The 15,695-nt window shown below is 39.4% G+C and overlaps 1 protein-coding gene across 1 annotated transcript in view; it reads right to left on the minus strand.

Annotated features, from left to right (window-relative positions):
• Tspan5 (tetraspanin 5) overlaps window positions 1-15,695 on the minus strand; it is a 222,475-nt gene that overhangs the window by 43,536 nt on the left and 163,244 nt on the right. The window contains exon 2 of the mRNA XM_004640638.2: window positions 7,203-7,253. Coding sequence (XP_004640695.1) covers window positions 7,203-7,253 — 51 coding nt within the window. The remainder of the gene's footprint in view (window positions 1-7,202; window positions 7,254-15,695) is intronic.

The following is a 15,695-nucleotide window of genomic DNA, read 5'->3' on the forward strand; positions in this document are numbered from 1 at the left end:
TATTTGTTGAAACTGTACTTCCGATTTGATTTGAAACTGTCTCATTGCTATCTGTTTATCAATAAAAGTTTGAAAAAAAATAAAAAAAAAGATAATTAAGCAAAATCCCTAAGGTGGGGAGAAATAGGACTCCAATTGATGAATAAACAGCAGCTGCTTGGAATAACATTAATCAGTTTTTGTTCATTGATAAGTAGCCACAACAGTCTCCACACCCTTATGGGAAATACCCCAATACATATTGGTCGAAATATATTATTGTGATAAGTTTACCATGGTTATTGTCAAAAGGTTAAGTCTGACAAAACTAAAAATTTAGGTTTTGTGATTAAAAGATGCTCTTGGTACATAACTAAACTAAGGAACAAAATAATGACAATTTGTTATAGCCAATATCATGGTGTAGTAAATATATTCCCTGCCTTCCAAAAGTACAGAATTGTAAAATATAAAACTGGGTTTACAGTGATAGATATTTTCTTTGATATTTAGACATATGCCCTTCTCTTGTGCTCCAGATATTTTGTAATAAGAGGATCACGTCAAGCCAACATGAGACCATAATTTTTTAACCAAAATTTATGTGATAAGTATGTATATGCCATTACATTTAGAGATACTTAGATATTAAACAGCTCAGATAGTGCTACAAATTTCTTCAATGACATCCTATGTTAGTACAACAAATGAGGTTACAACTTCTTATATATTAGGTAGGAATGACTGACTAAAAGGCTATTCTAGTCCAAAATAGAGATTTAAATGTGTTTCAAAAATATCATGATTGTTATGCTGCACTACTACGTATGGCTACTGATGTTAAATTTTCTCTGTAAAACTAGGTAACTATTGTCTATTAACATTCTACAGAGATTTAAGTACTAGAACATCCATGGTTGGTAAGGAATAACAGTCTTCTGGCTATAACATATTTCAAGCACTTAATACTCAGATAAAATTTTAATAATTCAGTGCATTGCTCCCACTACAGTGTAATGTTATTCTCTTCTGAATATTCAACAACTGAGGTGTGGAGACTAAAAATTAGAAAGGTGAACTAAGAGGATAGCCAATCTTTTGGCCCTAGCCCTCCAAGATCAATGAGGATGCAGGATATAAAAGAACCTTTGCTGAGAATCCTCTAATTCAGTTGAGTCCCTAATTTTCTGATCAAGGAGATTATGGGGCCACAGAGGAAAGTGATTCTATGATATATAGTGTACCTAAAGAAAGTTACCAAGAACAAATTCTCCCAAGCTTTAACAGAAAATAACTTGGTCAAGCAATAGCTGTGACTCATGCAGATGGTTGACACTTTAAGTAGTACTTAAAGGCACTATATGTGGTTCCAAGGTAAATCCTGAGCAGATTTAACTGACCTTGATAGTTATCAAAAGTTAAATTTTACTTTACAAGTCTCACTTTAATTTGGTCTTAAACATCCAGCAGAGAAGTATAACCACAAGATATATAAAATGATGCCATATTAAATACTAATTTCTTCAAAATTTGGCTTATTCTTGCCTAAAGACTGCCAAACTCCAAGTGGCCCTATAGATAAAACCAACTACAAATATGCTAGATTTCTTCTACTGGAATCCATCAGATCCACCTCATAGAAGGAGTTCATAACTGGTAAACTACAACAGTACTTCTATCTGCGGCCATTAGATTCAGTTCTCGAGGGGGTCCATGACTGCAATCTCCCTTTACATCAACTCATCTCAGATTGAAGCAGTTAAGAGGAATAGTACACCCAGTTTTCCCTAACTACAGTGAGGAATAGCTATTTAGAGGGAAAATATTACAGACAGGAGGCTGGGAAGATGGCTCAGCTGTCTAAGTGCCTGCCTGGCAAGCGCAAGCACCCAGGTTTGATCCCCAGCAGTTCCAGAACATGCCATGCCAGTTCCAGAACCCCAGACACACTGGGCTGGCCACTGAAACTGGGTGTGGTGGTGCATGCCTGTAATCCCAGCACTCAGAGGCTGAGACAGGATGATCAGTACACGTCTGAGTTTCACAGCAAGATCCTACACCAAATAAATAAAAGATTAAAAAGAGTTACAGACAGCTCAATTAGTTACAAGAATTACAGACAATTAGACAGAGCTAACTAGGAAAAATAACTTGAAACAAAGGAAGAGAAAGATACAAAGAGAAAGAGGGGAAGAGAGAGAAAAGGAGAGAGGAAAGGGCCAGGGAGAAGGGGTAGGAAAGGGAGGATGGCCCAGTACAGTGACAGAGAAGAGATCTTTAAACCTGTGGTGAAGTCTGCTGCCACCAGACCCATCTTGCATTCTACAATGAACTGATTATATATATAATATATATAATATATATATATATATATATATAGAGAGAGAGAGAGAGAGAGAATAGAAAAATAATAAATAAGACATTAAAATACATATTTTTTAAAAACCCACAATAATAAGTATATCACATTTAACAGTGATTGTTATATTGCACACGGCTTCAATGTGGTTGCTCAGGTTACAAATATAAGCATATAAAATTGGCCAAAATTAAGAATTAACTGCTACCTACCAAAAAACTCATAGAAATTAGTAGAACAGTCATCTTAGCTATCCTGTGTATAAAGATATATATTTTCCCCCTTTCTTGTTTTCCTCTTTTCTCCTTCCCTCATCCCAATTGTTTATTCCTTGTGTTGTTTCTTTCCCTTGTACTATATCTACTGTACCCCTGAGATTTTATTTACTCTTTCAGGTTCTTGCATTACGGAAACAATACAATGTTTACATTTGTGAATCTGATTTATTTCACTTATGAGCATAGCCTCTAGTTCCATCCATTTACCTATAAAAGTCTCAAAGTTATTTTTCTTTACAGCTGAGTAATGTTCTATTGTATAAAACTACACATCTTTTTTATCCATTCCTCAGGTGATGGTCATCTGGGTTGCTTCCAAGATTTAGCTATGACAAATTGAGCTGCTATAAATATGGATGCACATATATCATTGAGGTATGATGTTTTCAGTTCTTCTTGAATGGGACTGTTAATCCTAGTTTTTTTGAGGAGTCTCCACACTGATTTTCATGGAGGTTGTACCAGTTCACACTCCCACCAAGAGTGGAGAAGGGCTCCGTTTTCCCACAACCTCCCCAGTATTTGTTATTGGTTGGCTTCTTGATGACAGCCAATCTTTCTGGGGTGAGTTGGAATCTCAGGGTTGTTTCAATTTGTATTTCTCAAATGACCAATACTGTGGAATATTTTTTGTCATTTGTATTTTTTCCTCTGAGAAGTGTGTACTTATCTCAGATACCCATTTTTGGATTAGGTCTTTGAATTTTGAGGGCTTAATTTTTTTTTTTAAGTTTTTTATATATTCTAGATGGAAGTTCTTTATCTGAGTGACTGTTAGTTAAGATTTTTCCCCCTATTTGTGGGATGGAATGATTATATTAACATACTTGCTTTTACTTCTGCTTTTAATCTGTTACAGACCCACCAAACTAGACAATGCTAGTCATATTTCAACTGCTGCTATTACAAAAATGAGAAGGGGGAACTAACATGGACCACTACAAGGTAGCTCTAAGAAAGATTTATATTAACCAAATGACTTTTCATGTTTGCTTGTCCAAAGCTTAGGCCTCTTGTCTGGAGATGAATGGCCTATAATAGCGGGTAAAGCCATGGTGCCTCGGAGGACAAGACAAAGCCAATATAAGTGATTTGTTTAGTTGGAACCCGTGGTTAACCTCCCTTATTACTAGTTTAGCTAGGCCTTTCCTAATAATAATGGTCCTTTTAATGTTCAGCCCATGTCTGATTCAGTGGATTAAAAAGCAGATAACACTTTACAATGCACAAAATACAGATGATGGTTTTAAAGAAGATAACCAGTCTATAACAGAAAAGAAAACAAAATGTGTCCTTGAGGGGGGAATGATGGGGCAAGAGAAACTCCATTTTCTTTCCATAATTCCATTTTAACAAAAAAATCACTGAAGTTCACTTAAACTGTAGATGAACTCAATACCTCTCCCCTCTCCCCTGTAGTTAACCACAAACCCACTTAAAAAAAAAAAAAAAAAAGGTCATTTAAAAAGGGGTGGGGGTAAAACAGAACAGCTTAGGAATCAAGGTAACTGTTAAATGGCAATGTCCTGTGACTGGCAGGTGGTCAGCAGTGTGTGGAGAATATAAACTTTGTAACAGTTGTGTGGCAATTTTTCAAAATTCCTATAAGTGTGGAAATGTGGTTGCTATGGATACCTGAAAAGTATATAACCTGAAAAGGAAGTTCAAGCAGATGACCTGATTCTAGGATCTAGGATGTAGGTCTCAGGCTGATTCACAATACAAGCTTCCTTGTTCCTAATCACTTGGTCTGTTTTTGGGAGGCTTATCTTTACTCGCTGTCATCTGCTGCTACAATAGAAGCCCTGAAAAAGAAGAGATGACTATCTCATCCTTCTCTAACACTGTCATCCTTCACTCTTAATTGTGAGACACAGCCAATTTTAGAAGTTTGTTATTTAATCAGAGAAGAGACATTTAAAGCAACCAATAAAATATAAAATAATTATATGTCTTAAACAGAAAAAACTCTTCAAAAAGACCAAATGTTGGTTTATTACATGAATAAATAATAAATAATGCTCATTTAATGTCTTCCAGCATTCTTTTCAAATGCATTATTTTGTTTTGTTTTGTTTTGTTTTGGGCAGTATCAGGGACTTGAACTGAGGACCTTGCACTTGCCACGCAGCTGCTTATGCTGCTGAGTTATTTAACCATCAAATGCATTCTTATTAAAGGAGTTATAAGAAGGAGTTGTCTAGATGGCTTTTAGAAGGGAAATTTCTGAGATTCCACCAGTACAAGTCTCTAAGCTTAACCAAGATAAGGCAGAAAATAACCATTATCCAATAGAGGATTAATATGCAACATAAAAGTTCCTGGAGATAAAGTTATCTCTGTTTTGAGAATTTAATTTGTCTTGTATTTCATATATAATCATGGCCTTGCCTTAAACAGTTGTTTGCTGGAGGGGGCATGTTCATTTTTATAAAACATTTCATATACTATAAAGGTATTATGTAAATAAATAGAAAGTGGTTCATTTTTAGAAGTGGGGGGTGCTGTAGGTGAAATCCAGGACCAATGGTCAAGGCATTGAGCTACATCTTTACTAATGGTAGATTTTGAAAACTCAGGATTTACTTTGACTTTTGTTCTACATGGTCTCTCTGAACACTGGACTGTGGAAATTCCCACTGGCATCTAAAGTCTTTTGTTTGCTGGAACTTCTTAGGTTTTTTTTTTCCCCCTATTTACTGATAATGGCCCCTAACACATTTCTCACTTCAAAAGAATTTTTGCCTTCAAGCAGTGGTCTGGCTTCAAAGAGTGACTACCAAAGAGATAAGAGAATGGTTTTCTGGGAAAACTTAAGCTAACCCTCAATTTACAGAAGTGTTAGTTAAGTAATCCCAGTACCCTCCACTTTCACAAGGTGGGAGTCAGATGGGCCTTGCTGTAGCCAAACACTAAGAGAAAGAAAACATTGCAAGTATCTCCCTCAAATAGCAAGAAAGAGGGGATTCAGCTACACCACTGAATTCTAGTAGTGGCTTCAGGAGGGAAAACTTGTATGGGAAAAAAATTCAATGTGAAGTTTAGGGAGTTGTGAGGATGAGGTTATCCTCACACATACTCTGCGTCTTTGCTATATCTTAGAACGTGCTGCTCCATATTTCCAAGTTTTTCCTCTTACAATACTGCAGCTATCAACTTTGAGGATTTCTTAATACTTACAACCAGCAGCCATCTATTTACATTATTTAGCATTAGTGATGAGTTTCACTGACATTCAAATATGATTTTTTTTTTTTTCAGTACCAGGGATTTAACTCAGGACTCTGTGCTTGCCAGGCAAGCACTTATTCTACTGAGCTATCTCCCCAGCACAAACATGAATTTTTATCCATCTTTCTTCATGTCACATGATAACAGTTGACATCACCACACACTAAGATACTATACCATTTCTAATGTTCCCAATTATAAAAAAGAGAGCGAGACAGGGAGGTGTTCCAGGTGATTTGGCAATATTTATAAACACTACTAAAATTTTGGAGCCTAAGTAAGGAATACTGCATAGGAACATGGTTTTAGGCTGATAAGGTTTTTTTTTTTTTTTAAGTGTATAAAATTGTATTTTTTTATACACCAGGGAAAAAAAAAAAATTTTTTAATTTTTTTTTTTTTTTTTTTTTTTTTTTTTTTGAGAGAGAGGTGCTCTCATGTGATTCACGTGATTTCTTTTCTAATGGATCATTTTACATTTTCTACTGTGAATTGAAGTCCCAATTACGGACGACTCAAACTATATATAGGCTGATAAGGTTCTAAACACATCTTCTATTGTGTCTGTATTGGAGGCATCTGAGTTAGAAATATTATAGGCAGTCAGACAGGGCTAGGCCTTCAGAAGGAGCCAGTACAGAAGACAAAATACCTTGCATCTGTGGGAGAGACAAGACACGCCCCCCATGGGCCAGACCTCAAGACAAAAGATAAAACACATGCGTATATTCCTAAAGATAAACATCAGGGATTGATACTCTAAACAGGTCTCTTATCACCTGGAGAAAGTCAGAGTGAGTCACTAATGCAACCCACCAAAGGAAAAGTCCCTGCTCTGTATTCATGCCACTTGCTATGTGCCTAGCTTTCCCACTGGATCCTGATGTAATCAACTTTCTCTGTGCAATTATGCTTGTAATCTTACTGGATGAATAAAGTTTTGTCCCTCCCCCATGCCCACTTTCTCTCATGGATTTTCTCTAAACGCCCAGAAAAGACAGGGTCCTTGGCAACCCATTCCAGTCCCCTTCTGCCCCTCTCTCAGGCAGAAGCATTTTCTCCCCCAATAAATATATTCTGCTCTTAACTTCCATTGTTCCTAAAATTCATTCTTTGGTTTTAGAGAACATGAACTCATCCCAGGTATTGTTCAGGTTGACAGTTTCGTTCCCCTGCATCATGAGCACTGTTACTTTTGCAATTATTTTGATGCAGTGGTCATTTTAGGTTCCATTCTTCAAGAGTCCTTGAGAATGTACTGTTTATCTTCTAAGAATGCTCTCTTTCAATAAAGATCAAGGACAAAAAGCAGACATATAGCATGTATCGTCTAAATTTCGTGACAGGCAACTTACTTTTTCATTCCATGCCCACAGTCCAATTCCCAGGAATGTTATTCCTAAAAACTAAAAGAAAGAAAACAGTGTAAATATAAGGCAAACAATATGTTTTTACTAACACAAATAAAGTTTTCAATCTTTTCTCATTTTACCTGACTAGGAAACAGATGTCTCTAAAATTTGAGTAACCATCTTTATCAGGAAAAGAATTATATCCATTTGCTTAAAATTACTTATACCAGTAAGAAGGGCTGGAGACCTATAGGTATTTGGAAGTGATTCAAATTATGATTATTAAACTAGATAGAATCTCAAATAAAATAAGTTATCAGTAATATAGACTGTTACCATTTAAAGGAAAAGGAGATACAGAAGTGAGTGCCCCAGGAATGAGGCCCCATATTCACTAGCCTTTGGGTAGGTAGTGTCTGAATTTAGAGCCAGAATTCTCTCTCTTCAGCATGGCACAATTATGACAGAACAGGTCACAGAGGACCTGGCCCTTCTTAGCCAAACCTCTACTCCTCCACTTAGATATACACGATGGGCAAGCTCAAATTCCTAGATTTTTGTTTTTCAGAAATTTAGGTCATTTCATTGTTTTACAAATAATTTAGATTAAAATATTATAGGCAGTCAGATTGGGCTAGGACCATGAATGAGCCAGTGTAGAAAAGGAGATACCTTACAACTGTGGGCCAGACCTCAAGATAAGATAAAACAAATGTACTCACATACTTCCTAAGGATAAACACTAGGGAATGATATTCTAATAGGTATCAATCACCTTGAGAAAACCAGGAATAGCCATTAACCCAACCCCCTACAGCAAAAACACCTGTTCAATATATAGTCATACCCTCCTCCTGTATGACTTGGCTTCCCCATTTGATCTCAATTCAATCAATTTTACCTGAGCAATCATACTCCTAATCTTACTGGGTGACCACAGTTTTGTCCCACCTCATGTGTACCTTGTGATTTCCCATGTTTCCCACCTTGAACCCACCTCACATAGTGGATGTGCTCTATAAAAGTCCCTAGAAGAGGCAGGGTCCTGGGCAACCCACTGTCCCCTTCTGTGTCTCTCTTGGACAGAAGTTTTCTTTCCCTCAATAAATATATTATACTCTTAACTGCCATTGTTTCTAAAATTCATTCTTCAATTTTAGAGAACACAAACTCATATTTTAGAGAACACAAACTCATACCAGACATCTAGCAGGCTGGGAGTTTCTTTTGCCTGTATCAGTTTCAGAGGGCTTCCATAACTCTTCCCAGACTAAACTCAGTCCCACAACTTCATGCATTACTTGGTGCACACAGGCAATACAAGGGACTGATCTAAGCATTTGGTCCAATACAGAGGTCAGGATTCTGTTGCACAGCTGAGTTCAGGATGGGAGGGAGGTGACAAAGAGGAAGAGATGATGAACAGGGGACTTTCTCCTTTCCATTAGTTCTCATTGCAAGCCATCCACTCTAAGATACAGACATGTTTTTCCTTACATTTTTAACATCTCTGGAATTAGGCTGTGTCTTAGAATTGATAGGAAATCATATTTGTTTCTTGTCCCTTATACGATACTTGAAATAACAGTGTCATATAATTGGGGTAGCACAGATTGGAAGACTCCTGTAAGGGCTGTCTCCCTACTAAGAGTTCAGTGGTCTCTGGGAGTGTTTGGTGCTGAGGAAAGATACATCTGATTCCTCATCTTGACTGTCAATAGAAACTCTAATTTCCTTTCCAAACACTGACATGGAAAGAGTGGGCAGGCTGGCAAGAAGGTTCAGTGTGAAGGCAGTAGCACTCACTGTTTATTATATAATAACATCTCAAGTTAAATGTCAGGAAAACTGTCCAACGTGCACAGAGAACATGAGTAAGAGTGGCTAGTCTTCACAGTTCCAGGGAAATCTAAGCACTGTGCACCTGCAGGGGTCTTAGCCGCTCACAACAGGGAGTCTGACTCTAGAGCCTAAAGTTAAAAAACCCAAGTGGGACTGGGAAACCAGCAGGAGCAGAAAGGAAGGGGGGGCTGAGCAGCAGTGCACCCTCTGCAGCACGGTGCTGTACTTAGAAGCAGAATTTCTTAAAGCTCTCCAAAATTACCTGATATTTAAAAACGCACTACGCAGTCCTTTCTGAGCCCCTCTACAGAAAGGTTTGAGCACATCTTTGATGTGGTAAAAACTCAAGACATTGTTCTTCCTACTGTTGCTCCACAGGAGAGGTTGTTTAAAAAGTGTTTAGAAGGCTTTTCTTTTCTTTTCTTTCTTTTTTTTTTTGGTGGGTACCAGGGATTACCTCAGGACCCCAGCACTTGCCAGACAAGCACTTATTCTACTGAGCTATCTCCCTGGCCCTAGAAGGCTTTTTTTTATTTCAACATCCCAACAGCGAAAACTGGTCAGTCTCTCTAGTGCCCTGGTCAGTGTGCTATTTCATTTTACCTTTCAAATCCTAAATATTAAAATGCAAACACAGAACAACTCATCATGTCACAATCTTGTTTATAGGTGTTGGCCAGAGTGGTCACGATCAGTGAGTGCACAGGACCCTCAGATGCCCAGGGAGCAGGGAAGAGGCACAGGGTTAAGCTCTGCTGCACACACTACCCTCACCCTGGGTAACACGGCTGACTCCCCAAGGCTGATGCCCATGCATGCAAATGGCTGTCCTCACCAGCACAGTTATCAGCCAGAGGATACAGCAGTCAGCCATCCCTGTTGTTGCCAGAAGGTAGACACATATGCTACTGCAGAGCCCCTGCCATCTGCATGTACTTTTATTACCTGCCCAGCATTGAGTTTAGTCCTCCATCAGCAGCAAGTCTCTTTCATGTTCATTAAGTATTGTACTTTGAAATAGGCACTGTGGAGGACCACCTGTGCAGCTCTCCTTCAAAGAAGAGCGATTGTCTCCATTTTGACTGAGCCTGACCCTATTTCCTCATGTTGATATTTACAGAGCTGCCTAGGACTTCTGTTATTTTTTTTTATTTTTATTTTTTTTGGTAGAACCAGGGATTGAACTCAGGCCCTTGTGCTTGCCAGGGAAGCACTTATTCTACTGAGCCATCTCCCCGGCCCCTTTTGTTATCCTTTCAATTGGTCTTAAGCAATGTATACTGGTCTACCTGAGGTGCTGCTGGTGATAAGTCTTTGAAGATGCCATGCATGTTTCTCTGAGTCAAGACAGGATGAAGAGCCAATGCTCCACTCTGCCAAGCTGGGATCAAGCCTTGAGATAGAGGCTATGACTTTCTGGGTCTTGAAAGACTACATCAGACCCCCCAAAACATGAGATACTATCTCAATAGCATAAAGCAGACTGCTTTCTCTGCATATTCTCTCTGTATATGGCAGAGGTAAATGTAAGCCACCCACCTAGCTCAGCTCACAGTAGTCACCTACTTCCCACAATTCTCAGTCATTCCTCCTCAAGCCTCTCCTCCACTGAATAAAACTGGGTGAAGCCCTAGGTCACTCCCTTTGTTCTGGAAAGCCATCTTTGTGGCTGGACTTAGAGCCCTTTGGCTCCTCAATAATTAAAAATATGTCTTAGTGCCTTTACTTTTGCCATGGGTTGCACTGAAAGTGGTAGCTTGGAATTAACTTGGTGGGATTCCAATAACATAACTTTGGGATTACAAATATTGACTTCTTGGACTGAGACAAGGATCTGGAAGAGACTCCTACAAGGCACTACTGTTAACCCCTTCCTAGGAAAGAGGAAAATGAGGCTTAGAAAGTTTGGACAATTTATTTAGAAACACACAGCTTCTACTCTTCTGAGTAGAGGTTTAAGGCAAGAACCTGCTCTAAATCCCCATTTTCCTCCTGCAGACAGAAAGATGCAGCATTCAGGTTAGAATTATATCAGACAGGATCAGGACATGGTGGATTCCTCCCCATCAAATACAAAGGCAATAAAGGGCAAAAGGAACCCTAGCCTTAAGTGAGTTTTGGTTATAACAGAAAAATTCCCATGCTGGAGTCAGACTGGGAGGGAGGAAAAACAGAGAGAATCAGTGGGGGTGGGGTGGAGGAGTCACATTTTCATCTCTGTTCTCAGTTCTTTGAAACAAAAAACTTCTCTCTTTCATGAATCATATAAGTAGCTTAGAAACCAACATTTTTCTACAAAGAAAAAGAAAGTAAGATTTAAAGAAGATTCACAACTTTCTTTACAGTCTTGCTCCAATATCTCTTGCTTTGACTGTGGCTTTCAAACAAAGGCTAAGAATTTGGAAAAAGATCACAATTTAAGCTAAGAAAAACACTATCCAGCAAGGGTGTAGTTGGGCCAGGGCCCCTACTTCATACATACCTTCGGAGCTACATCACTAGCAAAGGCCCTCCCAATCACTCACAGCCCATATGTTTTGTTTTAAAATCAAGTTGTTCCAGCTCCAAACAATTACCAGAGACAGGCAGGCAGTTGAAGCACATTCAATTTCCCCTTCCCACCTCAAGAAAAGACAGCCACCAACCCCATACTGACCTCACCCTAAAACTCAAGAGGCCACTTTCCTGGGCAAAGCTGACATCTCTTAGAGGAAATGCTTCATTTCCAGACAGAATCGTCTCTCCACGTAACAACATATGCAGATATGCAGTACAAATGTTTGTCCAACAGTTTTTGATGTTGTAAAATTAGTGACAATAATTTTGCCAACAACTGTTGAACATTAAATCCCTAGGAGTTAAACTTGGGCTTGCAAATTCTTTGCAAAGTACTCTTATCACTGACATATATATATAGCCCCAGTCATAGGTGGGTTTGTTATTGCTTTGAAATTAGCTAGAGAGGCCGGGGAGATGGCTAAGTAGGCTAAGCACTTCCCTGGCAAGAGGAAGGGCCTGAGTTCAATCCCTGGTTCTGAAAAAAGAAAAAAAAAGAAAGAAAGAAAATTAGCTAGAACATGATGGCCCAGTGTGGTAGTCACTAACTACTGGACTCCTGAAATGTGGCTAGTTCAAGCTGAGAAATAGGGACAAGTATTACATGTATGCTGACTTACAAATGTAACTGAAAGGCTTCATTCAGACATGACTCTTCTAATACCCGACCTATCTACCCACAGAGGCACTATTCTCAGCTCAGATACTCTGGGCAAACACATGAGTGGTAAAAGAGATAAGAGGGAGCAGGGAATCTTCCAAACATTGGACATCTGAAAACACCCAAACATCCACACCAGACACTCAAGGGCTTTGCCCACTGAGGCACAAGACATCCAGAGAACTCTGGCCACTGAGGTTTACTAAGATCTGCCTGCTTAATGTCCCTGGTCTTCTTTTAAGCCCTATTTTAAAAAAAAGCCCTATGTCTCCTTGCTCCCTGAAGATGGTCTTTTTGCCCTCTTCCATACCATGTTGCCTTTACACAATCCTGGTGGTCTCAGGTGACAGTCACTTGCTCACACCATTTCTTACAGTAACATGAGCAAGAAAAATGTAAAATGCCTGAGTAGCTGTTTTACTATTACATGCAAAAAAGGTGACATTTTTAGATCAACTGGATTATATCAAACATTTTCACTTGTTTTATTTTCCCTTTCAAATATGACTACTGGGGGCCAGGGAGATGGCTCAGTAGAGTAAGTACTTGCCTGGTGCAAGGGCCTGAGTTCAATCCCTGGTTCTGGGAAAAAAAAAAAAAAACTTTATAGGGCTGGGGAGATAGCTCAGCAGCATAAGCACCTGCGTAGCAAGCTCAAGGTCCTGAGTTTGATCCCCAGTACTGCCCCCTCAAATATGACTACTGGAAAATGTAAATTACATCTGTGTCTTGCATTATATTTCTGTATTAAAATGCTTGTCTTAAAAGTATACCTCAGCAATCCTTCAGTCGTGGTATTCTCCCCATTCTACAGATAAAGGAACAGACTAGGAATATTGCTTATCTCAAGATCACATGGACAGAGTGTTAATTGGGTTGCTTAGGAAATTTGTCTCCATATCCCAAGCTTAAAACCACCACTGTCCAGGCTGAATATTCTTTATGCAAAATGCTCAAGACTGAAGTATTTCAGATGTCAGATTTTTTCATGTTTTGGAATATTTGCACTGACCTTACCAGTTGAATATATCTAATACAAAAATTCAAAACTTTGTGAATATCATATGGATTTTCCAAAAATTTTAGATTTCAGATTTTTAGAGATGATATACTTGTATTTTTCCCTAATGTGGACAAAACGTTTACAGAACTAGCTCAGAGATGGCCATGTACAATGAAAGCTAAGTCCTGTGATTCTAAATTTCCCCCTTTAATGTACAGGCATCAACGGTACGTCTTCCTGGCAATACTAAGAACAGCCAGTGGCGGAGACAAAGTGAATGTCGAAGGCTGGTGGGGGCGTGATGGGTTTGGCAGAATCAGAATCAGCAGAGTTGATCCTCAGGTAAAGCCAGAGAGGAACATAGCCTCAGGAGAGGAAGGGACAAGGAACACCTGTTTCCCATTCTCTGAGGCCTATGGTGGAAGATCTGATCTATTCTTCCACATCGGGTTGTTTTTATCCTAGCAGACTCTTCACCATCTTGGCACTGGACCAGTGCCCCATTCTAACTAGTACACAAATAGATACTTCTAAAAAGTCACTAATCATCCATCCATAACCTCCAACAAATGTTCTTGAATTCTATTTGTGCTACTCTTCTCTTGAGCTAAACCAGATACAGTTTCTTCCAGCAATAAACTTACAGTCCAGTAAGAGAGAAAAACTAAACAATCACCCCACTGATGGCTCTAAGAGGGGGACTGACCCAGTGGGTGATCTGGGAAGGCTTCGCTGAGTGAGCGATTCACAAACTGGGGTCTGAATGATGAGGAATTAACTAGCAGATAAAAGAATAAAGAGTATTTTTGGCAGAGGCAAGTGAGTATGTAAAGCCCTATCATGGAGGAGCATGGCAAATATACACATCTACACTGGGGACTCATGCATCTGAAGCACAAAGTATAGGGAAATGGGAGGTGTGGCAAGTGTACAGCTAGAGATACTAGCATGAGCCAGACTGTGCTAGGCCATGTAAAAATCAACTCACCAATTCTGCAGCGATGAAAAGTTTTTAAAAGTCTCCAGGAGGTGGAGGGAAGCCAGACCTTTATCCAATTCTGGGTTTGGAAAAAATCACAGTGTAGAAGATACAAGAAGGTTAACATCCAGAACAGATCCACAGAGAAAACACAGGACATAATTTTTGACACATGTGGTGAAGAGCATGGAATCAAGAGTCACGAAGAAGCAAAGGTGAAGTCTTTGAAGCCTAGAAATGGGGCTTAGGCACAGGAGGTACAGGTGCAAGGGACAGCTGGGGATGAAGTTTCTGGCATCTCCTATGGGGATTCTATAGCTCTTCAAAATTCCAAACTATGTCTTCTTAGAAATAACTCTGGACTACCAGTTCCACACATAGCATATCTACTGGTGTTTCTGATGATAGTTTGCTTTTATGGGTATTATGGATGCTGTTTGAAGTCTTTAAAGAAAATGTCTATTTGTGTGCTTTTAATTTTTTTCTTTTTTTTTTAAAGACAGGATCTCATTATGTAATTGAAGTTGGTCCTGAGCTCACTTTGCAACCCAGGCTGGCATTGAACATACAGTGATATTTCTGCCTAAGCTTCCAGAGTGTTAGAATTACAGAAATGTGCCACCACACCCAGACTCTATGTGCTTTGAGAAACTAAAATTCTCTACACATTTCGACCACTCCCTGCTACTTTTATTTATTTTTCCCCTGCCACTTTTGTGCATAGAAAGAAACAGTTATATATATATGATGCACAGTTGCCAGTTGCTTCAGTGGAGCCTGCCCAGCATCCTGTGAACAGATGTAAAATAACAATATACCAGGTCAGCACAGCAGAGGAACATAAAATCAGGTCAATCTTCTCACCTAAACTGAAGCCTCAGAAGTATCTCAGAAATATTACCCTAGGCCAACAAGATAGCTCAGTGGTCTAAGCATCTGCCTGGCAAGTGCAAGGACCTGGTTTCGATCTCTAGTACCACATGCCATGGTGGCCCCGCACCATGCCAGCCATTGAAACCAGGCATGGTGGCATATGCCTGTAATCCCAGCACTGGGGAGGCTGAGACAGGAGGATCACTATGAGTCCAACCTACGAAGTGAGACCCTGTACCAAATAAATAAATCTTTAAATATACATATCATCCTACATAACAATGGGAGACACTAACATTCAAAAGAACCATTATTTTTCATTCTAATCAATTTCCAAATTTTAAAAATCTTATCTGAGTAAACAGGAGAGAGGCATTTATAACATTTGGCCCCAGCCATACAGCTCAGCGAATTAAAGCACCTGCAAACTGGCGCAGGGGCTGTGGGTTCGATTCCCACAGCCAGCCCTGTGCCGGCCCTGTCCCCGGGGCACACTGAGATGGCAGTTTAGACTGGGCATGGGCTGGGAAGATGGCTCGGTGGAATAAACACTTCCCTGGCAAGCACAAGGGCCTGAGTTCA

The sequence above is a fragment of the Octodon degus genome, unplaced genomic scaffold, assembly GCF_000260255.1.
Source record: "Octodon degus isolate 3935 unplaced genomic scaffold, OctDeg1.0 scaffold00125, whole genome shotgun sequence".
In the NCBI taxonomy this organism is placed as follows: domain Eukaryota; kingdom Metazoa; phylum Chordata; class Mammalia; order Rodentia; family Octodontidae; genus Octodon; species Octodon degus.